Source organism: Stegodyphus dumicola, chromosome X2, assembly GCF_044657685.1.
Source record: "Stegodyphus dumicola isolate Sdum_Otavi_A_Nest chromosome X2, ASM4465768v1".
Lineage (NCBI taxonomy): Eukaryota > Metazoa > Arthropoda > Arachnida > Araneae > Eresidae > Stegodyphus > Stegodyphus dumicola.
The window spans coordinates 61,663,928-61,688,375 of NC_140781.1; the positions used below are offsets into that span (position 1 = coordinate 61,663,928).

The window sequence follows — 24,448 nt, forward strand, 5'->3', positions numbered from 1 at the left end:
GTAAGGAAGAAAATTCGAGTTCGTAGGAACTGTAATTTATTTAGGTTCCTATTACTTACAGTGTTACATATAGGTAAAGCATATGGATACACTAGTCGGATCATTGCTTTATAAAAATACAATTTTTTCCCCTTAATGAGAATTTGAAATTTATACCAATCCATATCGTTTGAGAGAATTCAGGATGCTGTAAACAATGCTGATGATTTTATTTCTGTGGACAGTTACAATCTCTTCGGAAAAAACTCATCACTATGTGGTTCCGATGCCATATTGAAAAGTGTAAACAAGAAGTTTTTTCCGACTATGGCATGTGATAAGAACTTAGTCAGCTATTGGCTGTTCATTCACGTCGCAGGCAAAAAAGCTGAACATGAGTGAACTCAGTTTTACGTCCTCTGCGTAATACGAATTTACGCCGGCAATAACAAAATTACGGCAACTACGTCGGGAGTGAACTTGTGTGGATGGGCCTTTACAGTTACAAAGGGATCACATAAATTACAGTTACACAGGGATCGGGTCCAAATGCCATCAGGACTTTTCACAATTTCTTGCCAAATTTACCTCAATGTTAAATGGGCTTTCCTTTGAAAATGCTATTTTTCTGAAGATATTTCACATTCCAAGACCTTCCAAGTTACGTTATGCAAGAGAATTATAATTTTCATATAATTTCACTAAAATTATTTACATATATACAAAATTTGTAACACTGCTTACTTCCTATGGACACATCACGGACAGTACAATCCTTGTACAGGAAGCAATACATACAACAAAGGAATATCAAAAACTGAACACTGAATGCAATACTAAAATATTAAATGAAAAAATAAATGCAGGCATTTACAAATTTATACACACATAGGACCATGGTCTTAGTATATAATTTACATTACCTACACTGTGGGGAAAACATACTATAGCCATAATAAGGGGCTAGCCTGTCATAATGAACAACTTTAGGCTTAGAATTTGATAACATAAGTATCCCAATTATGATGTAATTCAGCCTGTTTAGTCTATGTATGCAGGCTCCCAAAATGCATGTAGTTTAGAAGAAAGTCCTTGCCTTTGAATCAGATACCATAATCACACCTTGTCACCTTCATTGTATCGATGTCCTGTAGCTCTCGTGTTTCTCAGGTCTTCATCTTCTCAGTCCCAAGTGATTTTACCCTCGTGCAAAATCGTGCATCACTTCAATCTGTGCCCGGAGATACTGAATGTACTCCTTTCATGATGAAGGTGTAATCAGAGGGAACTAAACAGCATATCACAGGGCAAATGAAGGTCACGACTGAAGAGCGTCTGAGATGGAGAGTAGCTGGAAGTCTTGTGAATAGCACTGTGATAGGTCAGTAAGACCAGAGGCAACTTCTGGTCCAAATCCTGTTGCTCTCTGGAAACCATCATGGAGAGATTATTAAGATGTCATTGGGGTTTTGTCTACGTCAAGAAGATTACAGAGTTCTTTAATTAAAACTGAGATAAAATTCATTCCTTAACCAGAATGCAACTGAAGAAGCACTCCAAACCTGGAAATCCAATACTGTGCTTTAACTGTGACAGCCTCATAAGGAACAGGACATGCTTCAGGGCACATTGTAAAGTAATCAATGACAATGAGGGTGGATGTATTTATTGCTATCTGCAGATCTTAGCAGAGGTTCCAGGATGTCAAAGACAATGCATTCAAAAGATGCTCCTACAATGTAATGATGCAGCTTCCCTCGGCTGTGTTTCTCCAGTCTTTTCCAGCCTGCACAGAAATCACAAGATTGGCACCACTTTTGCATACCAGCCTTTGCTTTACTCCAGTAGAAGCATTCTCAAACTCCAGGCAGACTTTATTATTCCAAAGTAGTCTCCTGCTGAGCTATGTATTTCTTTAAGGAGATGTTAGAAATATCAGCTGCCACTATAATGGTTTTCCAGCATCTGATTTTGGTACAAGAAGCAGTTCAAATTTGGAGTGAGTACCAGACAGCCCAATATTATTTTATTGCAGGATTCTAGATCAAAACGTCCTGACATGTAGGCTTCTTATCTGGAGACTCCATTAAGTCAATTACTTGTTTAATGTCACCATCTTCCAACTGGTCTTCACCTGATTTCTTTGTTACTCCATGCGTCTTGGTCAGATGGTGTTCAATGTGCAACTTAATGCGTGAGAGGATTAACCCACTCGTATTTCACTAAAATTCTGGAACAGTACTGGCAGCAATCTGGACAGCGTCTTTTAGACAGGGTGTCAGTGTTTCCATGTGATAATTGTTTCCAACAGATAGTCATGTTATATTCCTGGAGTCTCTGTACACATCTGGCTATTTGGACTTTGGTATTCTTGAAATTTAACAACCAGGTCCATGATGCATGATCTGTACAGAGCAGGAATTTTCTGCTATAGAGGTAATGGTGGAGATGTAATACAACTTTTAGTATGATGAAGAACTCTTTCCTGGTGACATGATAATTCCTCTCTGCTCCAGTATGTTATGACAGATTCTTAAGCTTTCCTTTCTTAGGATAAAAACAGCACTGACACTCTTATTGCTTGCATCTTTTTCAAGAATAAATGGTTTGCTGAGCAGATTATATATCAGAATTGTTGCAGACGTTAAAGCCTCCTTTAGTTTGTAAAACACGTTCTTTTGTCCACAAGAACTTTTGCTGTCTCTTAATCAGTATGTGAAGGAGGTCTAGTGTTGGAAGAAAAGCCCTTCACAAATCTAATATCGTAGGTGCTTAGAACCAGAAAACTCAGCTGATGGACATTCTTGCAGCGTCTCCATTCCTTAACTGCCGACATACACCTTCAGCAGAAATGACATGTCTGATGTAACTCACTTCATGTCTGAACAATTTACATTGGCAGGGTTTAACTTTAAAATGGCTTTCTTACATGTCCTTTAAAAGTTTTCCTACCTCTTCCTGTTGAGCAATCAGTAGTCATCTTAGATGTTGCTTGATATGGGGGATCATCCACCATCTTTATGTAACAGGGAATCAATCAGTCATCGAAAAGTGCTTGGGCAAGCCCTCTTCACATGGTCCATAAAGCTAATGGTTGTCTGGCAGCCATACGGTGACTACCACTGCTTGAATGATGTGACTATTCCTGACCTGCATCCTGTACTGCATATTCAGGACTGTACAAAGACTTTCTGGGGGTAAAATACTTTTTCAACACTTGAACTGGCTATGGCGTACCATTAAATCCTGTTATCCTAGAGGACGTACCTAAAACAGCTGTGAATACCTCATTTGGATAATGCATGTTCCTTAAAACTTTGCATGATTTGCAAAACACAAGCCAAACACTATAAAGATTTATTCATTATTACTTTCTGGCTTAGACTTTTGTGTTCTTCGCTTTGATGATCTGCCTGTGGCTTCAGCAAATGAAGATCAGCACGTTAGCCACACACACACATTGATTTTTGACAGATTCAAAAAATATGGGTTAAAACTGAATCCTTCTAAATGTATTCTGAGAAAGTCATCAGTATCATTTCTTAGCTGTTTATTTACCCCTTCAGTTGTACGGCATCTTCCTGAAAAAACTGCAATAATTTCTAACTTCTCTAAATTTGATAATCATACCTGAAATAAAGAGGTTTTTGGTAGTAATGAGATTTTATCGATTTTTACCAATTCTGCTACCACCCAAACTCCACATCACAGTTTAAAAAGATTTTAAGAATAACAAACATCCTGTTCCTTGGACAGTGAAAATAACTGCAGCCAACAATAAATGTAAAACCTAATAAAGTCAGTGACAGTTACCATGGCCCTGGTCAACAGTTGTCGCTGATGGTCGATACCTCAGAACTGGCTACTGGAGTTGTTTTGCACTTACAATGCAATATAGGCCTTCAACCACTGGCTTTTATCTCCTGAAAATTGACTCCAGCTGAAAGTAAATACAGCATATACAATAGAAAATTACTCACTATCTATTGTACTGTAAAGTATTTTCATAATCCTGAGGAACAAGTTTTTACAATTTATACAGATCATTGCCCTTGTAATACTTTTGTTTAAAAAAAATTAGATTCTCCATATTTCAGGCAGATTAGGCACATAAATTATATTGTTCAATTCAGTACCGACATACAATATGTTCTTCGACTAGAAAATATTATGACAGATACAGTGTCATGAATTACTCCTATTAATAAGCTGGATGTATCAAGTTTTGCAGAGACTGCTGAATTTCAACATAATGATCCCGAATTGAATCATCTGCTGTCCACTGAAGGTAGCTCATTAAAATTACAAAAGATAAAACAGTCTTCTGGGCTAAATATACATATAGTAAAGTAAGTGGCACCAAGATACATCCCTTTATTCCCACCCAACTAAGGAGAGTAGTATTTCATTCTTTCCATGGACTTTCTCATTCAGATATATGACTGACTAAAAAACTGATTCTTTCTTGTTTTTTTTTTTGACCTTCTGTGTCAAAAGATTATGTTGCCTGGACTCGTGCTTGCATCAACTACCAGATGTCCAAAGTTATATGTCATACTCATAATCCATTGCAGTCTTTTGTTGTACATAGTCAACATTTTGAGTATGTGCATTTAAATATAGTTAGGCCCCCTACCGCCCTCGTAAGGATACCCCTACCATTTAACTCTCATCAGCCGATTCTCCGATGGCCAGAAGCAATACTAATGAAAGGTATTTCGGCAGAAACTGTCACTCAAATGTTTTTCAGCCATTGGATTGCTAGGTTTAGAGTTCCATCACCATATGCATCGATCAGACTCAACAATTTGACTTGGCGTATGTTCATTGGTATTCGTCCAACTCGGACTACCCACACAACCCTGTACCGAATGGATTTCACCCCTCACTAAAATAGTCATTGACTTGCCAGTGGATGGTTAATCTCCAATTGTACTTCTCAGTCTTCGATCAATGTACAAGGAAGATTTGGGTGGAATTTGAAAATGGTCTACGGAACTACTTTTCACCTTCCGGCAGAGCTTTTGCAATCCACCCAAGTTTCTAATGCTGTTGACCTGATTTCATTCGCACAGAAATTGTGTGAGGCAGAGAAAGAGATGTCTCCAGTACCCACAATTAGCTCATGTAAACAGTAAGTATTTTGTGCACCAAGCTTTACAGTCATGCACTCGCATGTTTGCGAGGCACAATACATTGAAACCAACATTGACTCACCCATAAAATGGCCCTTTTACATCCCTCATTAAAGGAAATGAATCAATAACTGGCACTGATTGCCTGAAACCAGCATATTTAGTTTCAGACACTCTAGTATCAGTTTATGTTCCTGAGCAGACCCTTACAGTAAATACATTGGGCACCACAGCTGAAATACCCATAAAAGCCAACTAAACACAACCAGCATATACTAACTATTCGGGCAGAAGGGTCAAGTTTAACCCTTCTTGGTATCTCTAAATTTTTGTGCCTTTGGCACGTGAAGGGGGAAGAACTACGACGGAAATCCTCATTGCAGTGAGTGGCAATATTCATCTTTGCTCCGCAATATTCATATGTGCTCATAATAGCATGAGGATAAAAACTTGAACTTTTTCACCAAGACTTATTACTTACGTCACACTTTTTAATTGCCTGTTCATGGCCAATGTTTGATATTGGCTCACGTGTTAATGTTTAAATATTCAGCCCCTTGCGAGATGCTCTTTCCTTTTTTAAATGTTAAATAAAGTTGGTTTTAACTGTTAGCTAAGTTTGTGAATTTTAGGCTTTTTAATGGCCTTCTGATGGAAGTCTAATGGTGATAAAACATTGCCATAGATACATTTCAAGCTTCAGAGATATATGTATACTTTTATAATGTACTGATTTCTAATAAAAATTATAATTTCTAATTAAGTACCGGGTGGCCATAATTAAACTGACAGTGCTCACAGTATTCTGTAGCGTGATCTATTTGCGAGAATGACACCACATTTTGTAGGAAGATTAAACAAGACGGGGGATGAAGGATTCTGCAAAAAAAAAAATTAGTTTCAAAAGTGACCACTAGGGGAATATTTGGTGCTGTGTAATAGAAAATAGAGTGTTAACAAATGCAAATCAATACAGAAATTACCTTTTATTTTGCATTCAAATGAGGTTCAACGTGGCTGCCATTACTGTGGACCACATATTGCATTCTGTGCACAGTATGCACAACAGCAGAAAGTAACATGTCTTCAGGAATCTCCTGTGCAGTCCATGATATGTTATCCTTCAATGTAGCCAGGTCCTGAACCACTCCTTGATAGACCTTGGACTTGAGGTAACCCCATAGCCAGAAGTCGCATGGGGTCAGGCGACCGAGGTGGCCATGCAGTTAGAAAGTAGCGGCTAATGACTCTTTCTGTTGTGAATTTCTGTTATAGCATCTGTTGCACCCGTACAACAACGTGTGGAGGGGCTCCATCTTGCAAGAAAATGATATCCCCCAGGCATTGTCTTTGCTGAAGTGCCGGAATGACAAAGCTATTCAACATGTGGCGATATTTTTCTCCGGTAACAGAACAGGTTTCCGGTTCTGTCGGGCAAAGTTCTCATAGAAGAATGGACCTGCGATAAATTCCGCTTTGAACCGACACCAAACAGTTACCTTTGGTAAATGTGAGGAAATTGCTGTGACTGCATGTAGTTATTTGTCATCCCAAATTCGGCAGTTCTGGGTATTCACAGTTCCATTCAGGTACAAGTGGGCCTCGTCTCCCCATAAGATTTTCCACGCCCAAGCATCATCCACCTCCATTCTGGCAAGAAAGAGCAAAAGTCAATCGCTTATCAGGGTCGGGGTACAGTAACTCCTGTACACGGCTGATCTTGTATGGATAGAAGTTGATAATCTTTTGTAAGATTTTCCATACCGTACTGTAAGGCATATCCATATTCCGAGCTACTCCACGAGCGATAGAGGTGGCAGCAATATTGTCTGGTCCACTGTCGACAATTGCCGTGGCAACTGCTTCGATTGTATTCTGTGGGACAGGTTTTCATCCTCTGCCTGACTGAACCTTCAGAGAACTTGTTTTCTCAAATGTCGCAACCATTGCTTTCAGCCCATTAACTGACACAGGACCATTACATTTATGCATTTTTTTTTTTTTTTTTTTTTTTTTTTGTGCTTTCTAAAAGCACGAAGAGCAGCTGACGCATTGCACTGGTTGAGGTAACAGAATTTAAAGAATTTGACCAGTAACGCACGCTCGACTAAAGAAGGAGACATTGCACATAAACTTTCAATCCGATTGATTCGAAACGTAACACACTGCCTTTTAAAAAACAAGCAGCTGGCACTGTGCGAATGGATGTAATGTGAAATTTCAATAAAGAACTTCCTCTTCTGCTCAGCGTACGTGATATTGCAGATCACGAGACTTTAGCGGTGTTTATGTAGATTTTATGCTTTTTTAAAAGTGTTGCCATATTGCACCTGAACTAAATCAGAAAATGTGTATAATAAAAGGTAATTTTATTCCTTATTGATTTGCATTTGTTAACAATCTATTTTCTATTACACAGCGCCAAATATTCCCCTAGCGGTGACTTTTGGAACTAATTTTTTTTTCGCAGAATCCTTCGTCTCCCGTCTTGTTTAATCTTCCTACAAAATGTGATGTCATTCTCGCAAATAGATAGTGCTACAGAACACTGTGAGCACTGTCAGTTTAATTATGGCCACCCGTTATTTCAAAATATATTATCAAGAAAGAAAGATTTCCACTGACCTAAGCATTTTGAAATATAATTAATACACAAATCAGAAAAATAAAACAGCTCATATTTACTTTCTGTTCCCATTCCTAAGTTTATCAGCAAATCTTTATTAATAGGATTTAGCGCTCTGGTACATAACTGGTAAACACTTTCTTTAGTATCATCACCACTTAAAGATGTCAAATCAAGACAAGTGACTGCTCTTAATAGTGAAACTATCTATAATATTAAACAACAAGTTAAAAAATAAAAACATATGCAAGCAGGTAAACTATTATGTTACTTATTAATGTCAAAAATAACACAAAAAATAACATTAAACTTATTAAAAAAATCATGCTAAATTTTGGAATTGGATCTTTTCCTAACATTGCATTTACTCCTGTATTTCTCTCTTGGGCAGATTCTCTTCTACCTTTTCTAACACATCACTTAAAAAATTGTACATTTATTTGCACAACACCCCACTTTCCCAAGATTTTTAGAATTTCTCTTATTAGTATTTTTTACACAGGCTGTAACAAATAGCATGTGTTCGGAATTAGAGAGTTTCCTAGTCTCATGGGGAAAATCCCCAGACCTTCCAGCTGGCTGGAGGCTCAGCAAGTGAAAGTACTTTCAAGAGGCCTTTTTTTTATCACTCCTTCTGCTGGGTGTATCCATTTCCTATTTTGCAACACAAGAAGAACGAAGAGTTGTCTGAAAAGGCGTGTCTTGTAACAGGTAAGCCTTGTGTAAAAATATTGCTGTAATGTTCTCTTTGAATACCAATTCAAACCTTATTATAACCCAGAATTCACTTGTTTAAAATAAATCTAATAAGACAATCTGTGTTAATGGCTTCCATCCCAGAAGTCTGGCAACATTGCCATGTTACGATAAAAATCCACAGAAACAATCTTAGTTTGTTCAGCAATTGAGAACGCTTGTGTTTTACTCTGCAGAGAATTCTTGCATCAATATATATGGGTACTGAAGTGGACAATGAGCATCCAAAAATCATCAGCATCTTTAAGTTTTGTGGCAAGGTCCAAAGATTATTAGCATCTTGTGAGACCATAGCGGCTTTGTAAATACCTTCGTGCGGGAAAGCACAAAAATTTTGGAACTTACACATTAACACATCTACCTTGGTGCAATTTGGCAATTTTTTACAAATAAGAAGGTAAACACTACTTATCGGTGCAAGCTGGTGGTTTAACAAACTTTTTTTTTTTTTTAGAAAGATTTCAAAACTATTGATACTTATCGTACGTCTGTAAAAGTTATCAACATATAAAAAGAAAATATACTTTAGCAATTTAAAATACAAATTTAAATTATTAACTAAGGAGTATGTAATACAATAAAAAATAAAATACATTCTTCTTCAGAGTTTTCTGCCATTTTTTTTTTTTTTTTTCCCTCTATTTTTCTCACAAAGTACACAGCAAGCTGTTTTCACTTAAAAAAAAATCACAGAATTGAGGACATTTGGCTTTGTGCAATTTTCGGCAACAGCAGCTATAAAAAAAGTACATTTCCTCGTTGTTCCTTTCCAAAAATTCTAAGCAAAATTCTATATTCTTGAAAAATTTTTATCACAGTTTCTTCCATTGCTGGCAAATTCCACAAGCTTATATTTTGAAACTTAAGGCAAAGTTTAAGGCAAAAAATATCATGCTTTGTTAATAAAAACTGTTGGAAATTGGAATACAACAGAAAAGAATGCATATGAAAATTGCAGGTTGCTTGACTTAGAGATTTATAGTTGTCGGAAGAATGGTTATGCGCATGGTTGCCAAAGTTTTGCACATTCTGAAAATTTGGCGACTTTCACTAAGGTGGTTGTGTTAATACGTAGTACCAAAATTTCATATGTTTAAGAAGTGGATTGTAAGGCTCCAAAAATCAACATCGTCTTTAAGTTCATGAGACCATCAGCGTCCAATAAGGGATGAATTGTGAAGTGTAAAGTGTTTTGTGCTGATAAGTGCTATCTATACAAATCCACATACAAATCATACAAATCTTACGTCATCCATAACATCTTCATATTTCAAGCATCAACCAATGTGTCAAGTCAACAAATTCAGGTGGGTGAGTACCTTGGATTTCTATATTGAGGTAGTGAATTAATTCATTTTAAGTTACTTTTTAAATTTAATTCATATGAGTTCAAGTAACTGTTTTCAATCCACATTATTGCTTACTCTAAACATTAAGAAAATGTGTTGCATTTGATTTTGTGTTTTTAATAAGAAATCACACATTTTAGCAATTTGAGTTCATGTGAACAGACCTCTTAGTATCTGAAGTGTTTATGCTAGTCTGCTATGATTAACTTCATACAGTTGAATGCATAAAAAAAGAAAGAAATACTATAATTCTGGACGTTCTAAATTTTAGCTGGTATTTTGACATATCATTTCTAAGCCATTTTTTGAATGTTTTAAATATAAGAATTTTCTGTTGTGGAGTTTAAGCCATTATTTTGAAATTATAAGAATTGATCATTTTTCAATTGAATGTTTTTACAGGAAAAAAACAAATTCTTAGTATCTTATGTCTGAACTGGTATTAAGCCGATATTTGTTATGAAGATTTACTTTTAAATTTGTTTTTGAATGCATATATTAATACAGACAGAACATTTTGATGGTCTGAATGTAAAGTGATGATTTTAATGGTTTGAATCCTCAAGTCAACCAACAATAACGGAATGCATAATATGCATATTATAATGAAAATTATCTTGAATTTGTGTTTCAGATCAATTGAATTTGTTGCAAAAATTTAAGGGTTAAATTTTGCTCCTAATAGCTGAAATTGCTATTGTTTGAAAAATAGGAGTCGTTAGATCTGGATTACATTGTTTGGCTATACCATGTCATTCTTAGCAAAAGCTAGAAAAGAGGATCTTAAAGCCTTGGCTAAAACGTTGGGGAAGGAAGTCTGACCTGAGCTTAGGATAATGGATCTAAGACAAAGGATCACGAGTAACAAAGCCTACGAAGAGGAACTTGTGAAAAGTCTCTTGGAAAACATCACTTCAATGAGGCTTGAGATGAAAAAAAAGAAGAAAGAATGGGATAGAATGAAAAGAGAAGAAGAAGAAAGGAAAGATAAACTTCGGAGAGCAGAAAAAGAGAGGCAAGATAGATTTAACAGAGAAAAAGAAGAGAGGCAGGATATAATTATAAGAGAAGAATTATAAATAACCAATTTGAAACTGCAGGCCACAGTCATTCGAAACAATCTGGACATCAGACGCTATTTACTCAGGAACTAGGCTGCTGAAAAATTAGCAAAAAATCGAAATGAAGGATTCCTTTATCAAGAACGATGTACCGGGCTTTCCATCAAAGAAATCGCAAAACTGTCAAAACCGAAATTTCAAATGCACAAAAATACAATGAATAGAGTGAGAATGACAGGTGTATAGCCACAGAGGAAATTTCACCCTGTGCTAATAAGGCAATTACACATTCATGACAAACTCTGCTCCCAAAAGCAAAGCAAGTTTTTTTAATGAAAAACTGAGGGGCGCAGCATTGATCTAGCCCAAGGCAGAGGTAAATAAACTACTTACGAGATACTACTTTACTTGACATATTTTAAATTTCTTACTTACAAAGAGAAAGTAATGATTTGAAAATCACTCATTTACCTATTTGTTTGAACAAAATCATTCTTTAGAAAGCAATTATCTAATACGAAATAGATTTCTATTTAGAGGCCAGGAAGACCTGAGAAATGATCGGAAACTATTGGTTGTCCCTGAAGCTGTTCAGGAAATGAAGAGCCTGGAAAATTCTTAAGTAGATTATCCAAAACAATATGTATTGAAAATTTACCACAGAAGAAAGGAACATCGACAATTGGGCACCTTATTATGTTAAAGCCTTATAAGGAGAATTATGTTTACTTCAAAAATTATGTTAACAAAATTGTTTATTTCTGAAACCAATCTGATTTTTGAAGACATTAACTGCAGTAATTCAGGATCAAGTTTCAGGTCTCTACAAAGAGATTTCGGTAAAAATATATTTCAGGGTGCCCCTCAGCGAAAATTGGTAATTTTTTGGTGCCATTCCTGTTTACATCCAATGCCCTCCCCAGTAAAATGACGTCCAAAACATAATGTAATAAAACATAATTAAAACAAAACGTAAAAGTTTACAACTGGGTCAACCTTGTTTTTTTGGCAATTCTTTTTTGACGTCAAGTTCGGCACCAGCAAGGCACAATTTCAAGATGGCCACTACACAAAACCAAAATAACAAGTGAAAGAATTGTACAAACTCAGTGCCCATGTACACATCAATCTATTTTCAAACAAAAAAATAAATAAATAAAAGAATTGCATAAACTTGGCACTGCGCACTGCCTTCACTTTGTCCATGTACACATAGATCTAATTTCACTTAAAATCGAAGGGGCACACAATTCTACACTATACACAAACAAAAAAAATATAATCTCAATAAACTGCATTTTAAATCAAACAATGAAATAACATAAAAAAGGAAATACATATTATCTCATATACGCACTACAGAAAGGAAATATCGACTTACTTTATTTAGAAATTTCTGTATCTTCAATCTGTGGCACACAAAATCCCTTAGCAGCATCCAAAAACTTTCTGACCCAGAATACGCATACTGCCGTCGCCACATAAATTCACAAAAATAAAAGTAAAAAATATACTCCATAGTGCTGGATTGTCGGTGGTATTTCTTCCAAAAATCCCTTTTTATTACACTCCACAAAGCTTAGATAGTGTTGATATGAGCTCCAGTTTCTGGATCCTTAAAAATGTCACTTCGTGATTCACCGAGAAGTGAATTAAGCCATTATCAAAAAGACATTTGTACGACTTCCAGCAGTTGGATATGATCGTTGCTCCGGGTAAAATATTTCACTGAATTACATCCAACAGTTTCTTTTCTTCTGTCCTCAATCACTAAAAAAAAACCCACCTTCCATCATCTTGGGTCTATATCACCAACAGCCATTTTACAATGTAAAGGACGAAATAAATAACGTACTTCTTAAGCGACATCGAATCCAGAAATAAAATACAAAATATTTTCCAATCAGGCAAATTCACCGCAATCACGTACCCAATCCCGTCATAATAGGGTTTCTATAACATTCAACTACTCAGGTTACTATAAATGAAACAACAATTTGGCGATAAATGAAACAACAAATTACCGATAATCCAAGGGCACCCTAAAATATACAATAACCGAGATTTCAATAAACTGATAAATAAATATCCACAAGGCTTTCCTTTTGAACCTGGAAAATGTATAAATCAATATAATGTTTTAAGGATGTATAATATTCATTTGCACAAAAGTCTGCAAGACTGCATATTGCTCGAGCGTAATTAAGTTTAACCATTAGTATTATATTTTTTATGCTGGTCTCAATGTAAAGTTGAATTTTTAATTCATAATATTCGACCTAATTTTAGTGTAAATCAGCGGTTCCCAACCCTAAGCCCATAGGCAACCATGGCGCCCGCCAGTCATTTAACGTGTGACCACAATAAAAATGTTTTAGTTTCAACCCTTTGAGGGGTGGTATATAAAATAATTTAAATTGTGGTAAAATTTTGCATGAATTTCAACTTATGGACCTTAAGAACACAAAATTGAGATTTAAAAAAAATCCAGACCGAAATCCTGAATTTTGAGAGCTGGTATATATTTTATACCGCTGCCCCTCTAAGACATTTATTTCCAGTTAGCTGCCAGTTGTTAATTTTTGCTTTTTAAGTTAATTTTGCATATTTTTTATGTGCATCTGTAGAGATGGGTGCTTGAATATAGTTATATAAGTCTGAAGATAAAATTTTTTTAAATTTCGCTAGAAATTTAAAATTTTAAAAATAAGATTTATGTTTTCATGCACCTTGATGATGCAAGCCAGCTGAACTTATATTTTACATACTTATGTAAAATTTGGGTAAAAAGCTTTTGAACTAGACTTAAATTCAATATTATTTTATTAAAAAAATTAGCAAATATAACACTGCACGTGTAAACCGTATCATGCTGTAACTGAACTAAGATTACAAGGAGATGTAACTCATCTGAAAAATTTAAAAATTGAAAAATGAAACACTAATGACTCAGATGAGAAAGTATGTTGCATTTCTGGAGTTATATTTTATGCTTTAGATAACATGTAAAAAAGACCATGCTTCATGCTATGATACCAAGAACTGCCCCCCCTGCCACACAGACACTTCACCCTTTCCCAAGAGAAAGTTTCATCAATTTTAAAATTGTCCTCTGGGGTCAAAACTTTATATGATTGTAGAGGTTAAATGGGGCATGTTAGCCCCGAAAGACACCCGTTGCTTCGCGTTTTCCAAAATCCTAGAATGCAGGATTATCAAGAATGCAGGATTAATGCAAAATTATCGAGAACCGTAGGGCCACTTTTTTATTCATATAGGTTGTAATATATGTTTCTGTTCAGAAAGAAATGACGTTAAACAATTTTATTATTTGACACACCTCAAAGCTCTTCTTTCGATTTTCAACCCCTTTGGCCTCCTAGGGGCTCCTTTTCAACTTTTGGATAAATTTTGGTTTGCATCTAAAATGGGCCTTCAAAATATTTTCCCTCCTTTCACCAACTGTGAAAATTTATTTCGAAAACAACCTGTTTGTATCATAACCCAGAGGGCAAATTTCTCTTGCGTTTCCTAGTCTTTCATCTGAAATTAACAAAGACCGTACTCTAAAGAATAAAAGCATGCTTTCAAATCAGCAGTTTTTGTGATTACATTAAGAGATGGACCTTAAGTGAATTTCCATTTCCCATATTTTTAAGTGAGCTTTCCTTTTGTGTGATCTTATCACACAAAGGAAAGAAGGCATGACCCTCAAATGAGAAATTAGTTGTCAATCACCCCTTTTAATTTTCCCTGCATTCTAGGATTTTGGAAAACGCGAAGCAACGGGTGTCTTTCGGGGATAACATGCCCCATTTAACCTCTACAATCATATAAAGTTTTGACCACAGAGGACAATTTTAAAATTGATGAAACTTTCTCTTGGGAAAGGGTGAAGTGCTGAAATTAAAATTTTAGCTAAACAGAGGTGAATGAAACTTGAGTGGAGTAAACAAAGAATAAAAAGAAACTAATATACTTGTAATTCTGTCCTAGCGCAGGGTCAGTAAACTACCAGTCCCTTTATGAACATTATGTTGAATCCTGAACAACTTATAAATTAATTATAAAAAATTTATTACATCATAAACTGTTATAATATATAGAAATTCTGTTATCTCACAGAGTAGAAAAGGAGAAGACTGGTGCTGCTATCTATTTGTGTGGTACCCTCTGTCGGTTTTAAAATCGTATAAATAATCTGTTAATTATCACTTCTGACCGAAATTAAGTAAATCTGTAAGATTCAGCATGTATACATAATATATTTGCAGCTTTTGAATTTTTTCTTCCCCTCCAATAGAATTTATGAATCTTCAAACATGATCCCTTGGAATGAGGTATACAGTCAGAAGTCGTTAATCCGGACTCGTCGGGACTTCGGAGATTCCGGATTATCGATTTTTCCGAATTATAGATCATCAGTTTAAATCTCGTAAGATGGCATGCAGAAATTCTAAAATTAAAAATATGAAACCGTAATTTATGAAATAAAGAACAATTATGATCTAAAGAGTATCAAAATTTACAAAAAAAAAGCTTAATATTTATTTGTTTACTTTATTAAACATTTATTTCAATGTAAGTTGTTTAAGTTGCTTTGTTTTATGTGATAATACTTTCTCTTTAATTCTCTAAACAGACATAATTTCTTGTTCAGTTACAAAGTTCCGCTGTTCAAGTCCCGTAATTGCTGTGCCGAGAATACCGATTAACTTGTCAATCGAAATTTTTTCGTTTTCACTAACCTCTCTGTCACCTTCTTCATGTCTTTATCCATTTTTTGCAGCAATTCCACTTTTTGTTTGATGCACATTGAAACATACTTTTGTTGTGTAGATCCTTTGGGAGCTCCAGCATCGGAAATTCTATTTGACATAATCGAAAGTTCAAGTTTACTTTTATAAAATTGCTCTTACAGTCTGAAAAAAGTAATAAGCCGAATCCAGTTCGACGATTAAGGAACAATGCAATCATCAACATTAACTGAAATAGATAATAAGATAATTTTAGCTTATATTGTCCGTTTTACATTAACGCGAAAACGTTTTCTGCACTTGCGCACATGCATATGCGCAGTCGTAAAAGGCTTACGCGCACGCATAAACGCCTATGCGCATGTGTCAACGCGGCGCATGCGCAGAAAGATTTTAGCTTTGAGGTCCGGATTATAGATCATTCCGGATTATGGGTGTCCGAATTAACGACTTTTGACTGTATTAATTTCCTAACTGCAAAATATTGAGCATTCATAGGGTGATGCTGCCATTTAGAATCGAAAGGAAACACTAGAAATTGACGATTATAGCTTTTTGGTGTAGAAAAAATTAGCATTTTTTAGGAGGTTAAAAAATTGACAAACAACTGGTATATTTTATATATCAGTGCCCTTTAAAGTGTTAAATAAAATTCTACATGAAAGTTTTCTCATTTTAAATGAAACAGAAATTGTGTCCAACAGAAAGTGAAATGTGACCAGTCTCTTTTTTATGCGCATGGTTTATTAACTCTAACTATAAATTCACTTTGAAAGAAGTAAATGATGCCTGCCATCCAACAGATGTTCTAGAATGTGCAAAAAGGTTTGGTACAAAACGGTTGGGAACTCAAGGTGTAAATATTTGCAATTGTTTTCCCAGACATTATGCAACTCTAGCAGTGGTAATTATTAGGAACTATTCTGGATTTCTCCGACAGTCTTCCTCTCAAAAGAGAAGGAGTTGTGGCAAATAATATGTGTTCGCAATTAGCCAACTTTCTATTCTCATAGAAAATCTCCAATCCTTCTAGATAGCACTAGGTTGGGCAAGTGATAGTGCTTGAAAGAGGTTCTTTTAAATTGCCTACCAGCTGGGTGACCCATTTCTCGTTTTGCAACACAAGAATGAAGAGTTGTCCGAAAAATGTCAAAGTAAGGCACATCTTGCATTAGGGAAGCCTTTGACTTTCGCTTGTGTCAAAATTTGCTGTAACCATATTTTTGTACACGAATTCAAACTCTGTTATAACCGAATTCATTTGTTAAGTTTTAAAATATATCCTGTCTTAATATCTGCAAAGGCAACCTTAATGTCATCTATCCCGGGAGTTTGGCAATGTTACGAGGATTTTCAAAAAGGCCATTCATTCAAAGCTCAGAGTCTTAGACAAGACTATTGCTTTCTCATTCAGAGACAAAAAGGGTAATGGAGCTTTAGCAAGGTTCCTTTCTGAAATTCAACTTCTCTGACCTTTCATTTTCCACGAATGAATGAAACAATTTCTCTGACCAAACACAATAAACTAATTATCAAATTAAATATGAGTAACACTATCATTTTAAGCATTAACTATAAAATACAATGAAATAGCTATGAATATTCGAAAAAATTAATTTATCCAATCTATTATTGTGAAGCAAGTAAAAGAATTATATGTAGGGAATATGAATCTAAGCAATTCAGGAAAACTGGTAAAGTTTTTTTTTTTTTTTTTTTTTTTTTTTTAAATTCTGGGGGGGGGGGAAGCTGCTCATGAAGTAAACAATAGCTGACAAAGCAGCTATTGGAACACTTGGCCTTTTATGGCAAACAAAATACTACATACCTAACAATATAAAACAGCAGTGCTCAGATACGAAGCAGGGGCTATTCCATATGCCACAAAAGTTGAATTGGGCAGTTGTGAAATGAAGAGTTCATGTTAGTGCTAATTTCGTGAAAGTGCGACTGTCAGTTAAGCAAGATTTTGCAGTTTCTTTTTTTACTAATGCTATGCATTTGTACTAGCAATTATACTGCAATGTCTAAATTGCATGTTAAAATCTGCTGGAATGAATGGTGTCAAACCTAAAAAAAACAATCTGGAGTTAACACATAGTTTCATTAGGTATCAAAGAAAAAAATTATTAGCTTGGATGAACCTGAAAAGACAGCTCTTCATGTTTCGTAAAAGCAGGAAGTACTAACGACTGATAGTGAATATTAAATTATGTAAAATCATACAATGTAGAGTAATATCAATAATAAGTAGCTTTCTAAATAACATTAGAGCAATAATAATATTAATACATCTATTCATATACTCTTTTTACTCGTATAAGTACTTTCTTTCAAAGTACTATCAAACACATTGCATGATCAAGTCATACATATTTCACCATGAACCACTTTTGTATATCTGAAAAAGCATCAGTTCGCATCCTTAAAAAATTCTCGAACGAATTGTCATCAATGTTTTTACAAGTTCCATACTCTCTTAACCTGACTTGCAATTTTCATTTCAAGGCTACATACAGAACTACAATGAACTAACTCGCACAATTTTCAGAAACTACTAGCGAACATGCTTAGCAATATTGTAAGGCAGAGTTCAATTTCTAACACTAAAAGTGTGATAGGATGCTGTCAGGAATCTTTCAAATAAAGATATTTAAAAAATGTGCAGTTCAAAAAAATATTATGTTGATTGGTTATCTGATTAAGCTAGGCACACAAAAGTAATTTTCAAAGTGAAACTGGATCATATTTTCATTATACAAGGTGCGACACACACACAAAAAAAAATAAAAAAATAAAAAAACCCTGGTCCAATAAATCATTGTACTTATAGAATCAGTTCTCCGTAATATTATCACCTTCAAAGCAGTTCCCTTCAGCATTCACACACTTCTGCATTCAGTGCTGCCATTGCCGATAACAGTTTTGGAAGGCCCTTCAGATAAGGTAAAATAGGTTCCCTTTAAGTAAGATTTAACTTTAGGAAATAAAAAAAAAGTTGCATGGAGCCAAATCAGATGAATAAGGAGGATGTCCCATCACAGTAATGTTTTTGCTGGTCAGAAACTGCTTGGCAGATAGGGCCGTGTGAGCGGGCGCATTGCCCTGGTGCAACAGCCATCCATCACTCCACAACTGTGGCCTTTTTTTTTACTAATTTTTTATGAAGTCTTTTTAGTAATTAATGTAGTAGTATTGATTAACAGTCTGACCTCTGGGAACCCATTCAATCATGATGAACGTGCTGAACGCCCAACAGGGCACCCAGCACGTTCATCATCTTCTACACTGTCCCCCCTGAAAAACCACTTATGCCAGTCAAACAAAGTTTCATCTCCATAAGCCTCAGTTAACATTTGAAATTTTTCCTCAGTGGTTGATTACTTAATTTCACAAGAAACTTGATGTTGATTCGCTGTTTGGTTTTTACATTAGACATTTTTCTGGCAGAATGTAGTTGCATGTGTTCACTCAATGACGCAGTACTCCCCACTGACGTGGTCGGTTAAGTCGAAACTGGCCGCATGGTTAAAGGAGGTGTGTGGCATGACATCACCATAACCAAAACAGTTGCTGCCAACTCCACTGTTTTCAAGCTACACACTTAGTCTCGTTTTTTTATGTCACACCTTATGTATATATATATATATATAATTTAAGAAAGGAGAACAAACTAAAAAAGACCTTTTGTGGTCAAGAATTTTGCGCATTAAGCTGCAAATATATATGTATAAACTTAAAACATCTAAATTATTTAGTAAATTGGAATAAAAGCAAAGCAATTCCTCTATAATACAATAATTACAACTGTTTATAAGAGTTATAATATCAGAACTAATAGAATAAAGAGGGAATTCATACAGAAAAATAGATATGCGAAAAGAGGAATACCAAATTATACAAAGAAAAATTAATCTGCTTTTATTGAAACTCCAATTCAGAACTCATCAGAGGAAAACGAATTAAAGCTTCATAAAAGCTGATTAATATGTTTCATTCTCCTGGTCCATTTGAGATCAAAAACCATAAAAAGATTTCAATTTTTTATTAGACTTTAAAATTCGTATAAAAACGAAACCTCGAATCTCAAATGTACCAGAATTTTCCAACACATTTTCGAAACACTTAGGGAAAATAAAAAGCAAAAAATACACAGTGCCAAAATGAGAGTTAAACACAATAGAATTTTACATCATGTACATTAAAATTCACAAAACTCAAAAAAACAAATTGGTCTAAACACAATACATGAAACATATATTGCCAAAATGACAGTAAAAAAACATAGAGCTTTTACATTATGTTCATTAAAGTTCAACAAAACTCAAAACAACAAATTGATCTAGAACCAATATATACTAATTCGAAATTCAAAATCAAGTATTAATAAAAAGCAAAACTAATTGTCATTTAAACAAACTAAAAATTAGAAGGTCCCCGATTATGCTAAACAAATTTTTAATATCAAGACAACGAAAAACTGTATTTAGAGATTTTTATAAATAAAATTGAGCTTTAAACAGCTAAAAACTGAAAACCTATTTGAAACAACAATTGAAAAAATTGTAATGCATAAACTTACTGAAATCTTACTGAATTCTAAAGATGACCACATGGTGTTCTTGCTTAAGAAAGTAGAATTCAAACTGTTCTGGGGAAGCTGAAATTTTGTAGTTCTTGGAAGATTATATGCGACAAGTTCAAACTATCCAACAGCAGAACAAAGTATTTTAACATGTGTTCAAAATGTTCTATCCTATTATATTTTGTGTGCAGGGTGTCAATAGGTAAAATTATTAGCTGTAATAATTATTATCGTCGAGGAGGGGTGATCGTCAGCCCAAAATGTAAGAAACTTCTAAAACCAACTGTTTTTATTTTTTATTGTAAAATTTTAAAGTGCGAAAACATTACTGGCTCAAACTTTCAGGAAAAGAAAAAGTATATGTTATACAGTAAGACCCCGCTTTACGTTCCATCAAAGTAGAGCGTAATGCGAAACAGCGCTAAACGAGGCTATCTTTACATGTAAATATTGGGGTTAGGGGAAGATGGCTAGGAAATTGGTTAGGTATTAAATTTAAAGAGTATGTTTTTTTAATAAAAATAAAACCAAACATTTATTTCTTAAAGCCCAAATTAATACCACATTATTATTTCTTGCAAAAATAAAAACAAAATATAAATAACAAAACGAATATTCTTAAAAAAAAACAAATAAAATTCTCAGTCATATTTAGTTAGCCTTCCGCGTTTTCAGTGTTCTGCCTTTTTGTGACAAAAGCATCTAATGTTGTTTGCCTTTTTCTTTTGCGTTGTTCTCTTAAAAGTTCATAAACGGATAGAGCATCTCTAACACCACGCCTTACTTTTGAGCTCCTGTCAAAATTCGGATCATTTTCAATGAATTGATCCATTATTTCAGTTATGGTAGACAAACTCCTTTTTACAAACGCCATCGAAAGTTCTTTTTGCTCTTCTTCTGAATCACTGCTGTCAACCTTTTTGTTTTCTTCTTGTTCAGTTAATTCCTTGAGCTCATCATTAGAAAGACTAGCCGCTGCTTCTTGAATTATTTCTTCGACATCTTCCACATTTACCCCTTCAAAATATGTCTGTACAATACCGCACCAAACAAGAAATACAAGTACACTCTTTCGGATATGTATTTGAAACCTATCGCTGCATAATATTTCGGGGAATCCCCATATGCTGCGAGCGATTTCGTGGAATCACCGGGTTGAAATAAAAGAGCGCTAAACCGAAACAGCGCTAAACGAAACAGCGTTAAGCGGGGTCTTACTGTAATAGATAAATGTCTTCACGTAATTGGGGTACAATACAACTTAGAAACTAGAAACCCCATTTTTTTAATAACAGCCAGATTTGCCAGTATAAATTTACAAAAAGTAGAAAGAGAGTACATATATATATATTTAAAAATAATTAAGGGGGAAAAAATACAAAATCTTTGTACATATATGCATTAAATTTCTTATCATAGTCATCAGACTATTACCTCCAATTAAGGTTTAAGAAATAATTATCATATCACTTTATATGAGAAATTTAAAAAGAGTAGTACCAGCTTTCTTTAATGCTACAGAAATTTTGAATTGAAGTGTTTTATTTTCTTAGAGAATATTGACTAAATTAGTGATTTCTCCTTGTAAGTATTCGACTTTGTTGCAAATATTGTGGTACTACTCTTATATGCACCCTCAGGTCGACAAATGTGGTGATACGTGTGGTGTGTTGGTTCTGGGCACAATTGCGTGTTCTGCGGTGGTTTGGGGCCAATGTTGGTTTTTATGCCAACCCTTTTTTACTTGGAAACTTGGATTTGCTAGTTGGTTCGTGTGGTGTGGTATGTGATAATTAAGTGATTTATGACGTGTTGGCAAAATTTTAGTCGCATGAATGGTATAACTATTTTTTCGGGTGGCTAGAAATTCTCCAAGTATTTAGGAGGAGAAGGTTTTGAACATTTATATGTGAAAGATGGTATCAATTTAGTGGATAGTGAGTCTGGCTGTTATATAAATATGATAGAGATTACGTGGTGGCATGTTAAAGCTACGTTGCCTACTTATAATCGGAAATGCGATTTTGTGTTTTATTTGGTGGTTTTTATATTTTTCCATTGTTGTTCTGAAACGGGAGAAGATGCTATTAAAAAATTTGGGGTGAAATTGTTTTAGTGATGTTTGAAACTGGTATTTCTGCTGTTCGAAGAAGCATTCATTCTTGATAAGTGCATTTTATTTTATTCTTGTTCTTATTTTGCAGAACGTTATGTTCATTGTTTTTTTAGTATGAATTTCTGTCATTACTGTTGTTCTTTTGAATTGTTCGAAATTAATTTTAGTTTATTTTGTTGATTAGTGCGCAATGCCTAGATTGTGCAATTCGCAGATATTTTTCAAAGTTTAAATAGAAAGCTGTGTACATGGTATTCTTTGAAATTTATTATTATGTTAATTTATTTAAGCTAGGTGTGTGTAGTTCGTAGATTCCTTCACTGCATAAATTGTGCAATTCTGTGATTTTTTTTTAAGTTAAAACATATCACTGTGTACATGAATGCTTGTCAAATAATTTTAGTTAGAAACTTTACATTTTTGCTACCTAAATTTTTTGTTTTTGTTTCGGATTTTTAGCTTAAACTGTTTGTTCAAAACGTGGTTTTTGCATGTGTGGAAACTGCATTTTTTGAGACATTTTATTCTTAAAGTTCGAAATGCAGACAAAAAATTTAGATAGTAATATGGCACCATGGAGATTTGGCAAGAAATTTGTCGCCAAGCCAGGGCATATATAAGAGTAGTTCCCAAATGAAACATGGTTTCATTTTGTAGATACTTCGCAGCTTCAGAATTGGAAACTCTTTTCGACATACTCGAAAGTTCAAGCTTAGTTTCTATAAAATTGCCGTAATAATAACAGTCTGCAAAAAATAATAAGCTGGATCAAACTACAAGATTAGGGAACAGCACAGTCTGCTACATTAACTGAAATGCCTTAGAATCAGTAAAGATAATTTTTAGCCTAGCTTAATCCCTTCACATCCAATTCGCCCTACACGGCCCTACATTGAAACAACCAGAACCAACCGAAAACGGCTGAGATTGTAATCTTGTTTTCTTCCCTCCTCCTAAGGTATGCAGTAGCAGGTGCAATTTCCCCAAATGCATTGTATCAGTTTACTGCAGGCAGCTTGTCCTAAGAGGCATTATTATCTTTTGGTCGATCGTGACATTTTGTTGCTGATTTTTTTGTGGTACAATGTGCTTTTAAGCTTTAAACAACAATAAAAGAGCAGTTTAAAAATTTAAGGATTATATTTATTTTTAAACAATTTATTCCTTCTTATAAAAATAACGGAAATAAACAAAATCTCAGTCGTGATCATAACAAAGCCGAAAAGGCTTGTTGGTCTGACCTTCAGAATAGTTTTAATTGGGGTCAAAGGCTAATGGAATATTTGTTAGAAAGTACAAAGGATGTCATTGGAAATCTTCACACTTATTTTCTGCGTTAATAGACGGGGAGGGGAGGAAATTGCTGTGAAACTGGAAAACTATTTCGGGCGGTCCGGTATTTTGAGGATACAGGTTAGCGAAGGGTCTGGATTTCAAAGAGTTAATAGCGTCCGTTATACATTATTGGCTATGTATCACAAGATGGGCGACGAAAGCCAAGTTGTTTCGCTAAATTTTGTCTTGCTCCTATTGCGCACTGAATTAAGCCTGAATTGTATTAGTTTAGTTACTTACTATACTTATGTTTATTTCTTGCACATACTTAAAACTAATCTGAGTCCTGAATAAATAAACTCCCACATATACTTACCGCTTTATCTAGAGTTACGTTAAAGATCGCATGGTGCAGTCTCTATGGGTCCTAAATTCTGCTACATAGTGCCTTCCTAAGTTTTAAATTTTCACCGCACCTAAACTTTGCATGCCAGTGCTTTCCCTAAATCATAAAATCTTCTCATCCCTTAATTTTGCCACTCGGTGCTTCCCCAAATTCCAAAAATTTCATCTTCCTTAATTTTGCCGTCCAGTGCCGACATATTCTGCCGCCACTTCTGGATTTATGGGAAATAACATATCAGTTATTCTTAATTAAAATGGCACTAAATGTAATCTTTCGGCTTATGAGTTCCATTAACAAAATCTAATTTTAGCATATGAAAAGAAATTTTTGTTGAATTTTTCCTCGTCAACATTTCTTAGAGCATTTAAAAATCTATAATCATCACCAAACATAATGTTAACAT

The 24,448-nt window shown here is 34.7% G+C and overlaps 1 protein-coding gene across 1 annotated transcript in view; it reads right to left on the minus strand.

Moving 5' to 3' along the window:
* LOC118181670 (deoxyribose-phosphate aldolase-like) overlaps window positions 1-24,448 on the minus strand; it is a 71,313-nt gene that overhangs the window by 41,902 nt on the left and 4,963 nt on the right. The window contains exon 3 of the mRNA XM_085810108.1: window positions 7,800-7,947. Coding sequence (XP_085666234.1) covers window positions 7,800-7,947 — 148 coding nt within the window. The remainder of the gene's footprint in view (window positions 1-7,799; window positions 7,948-24,448) is intronic.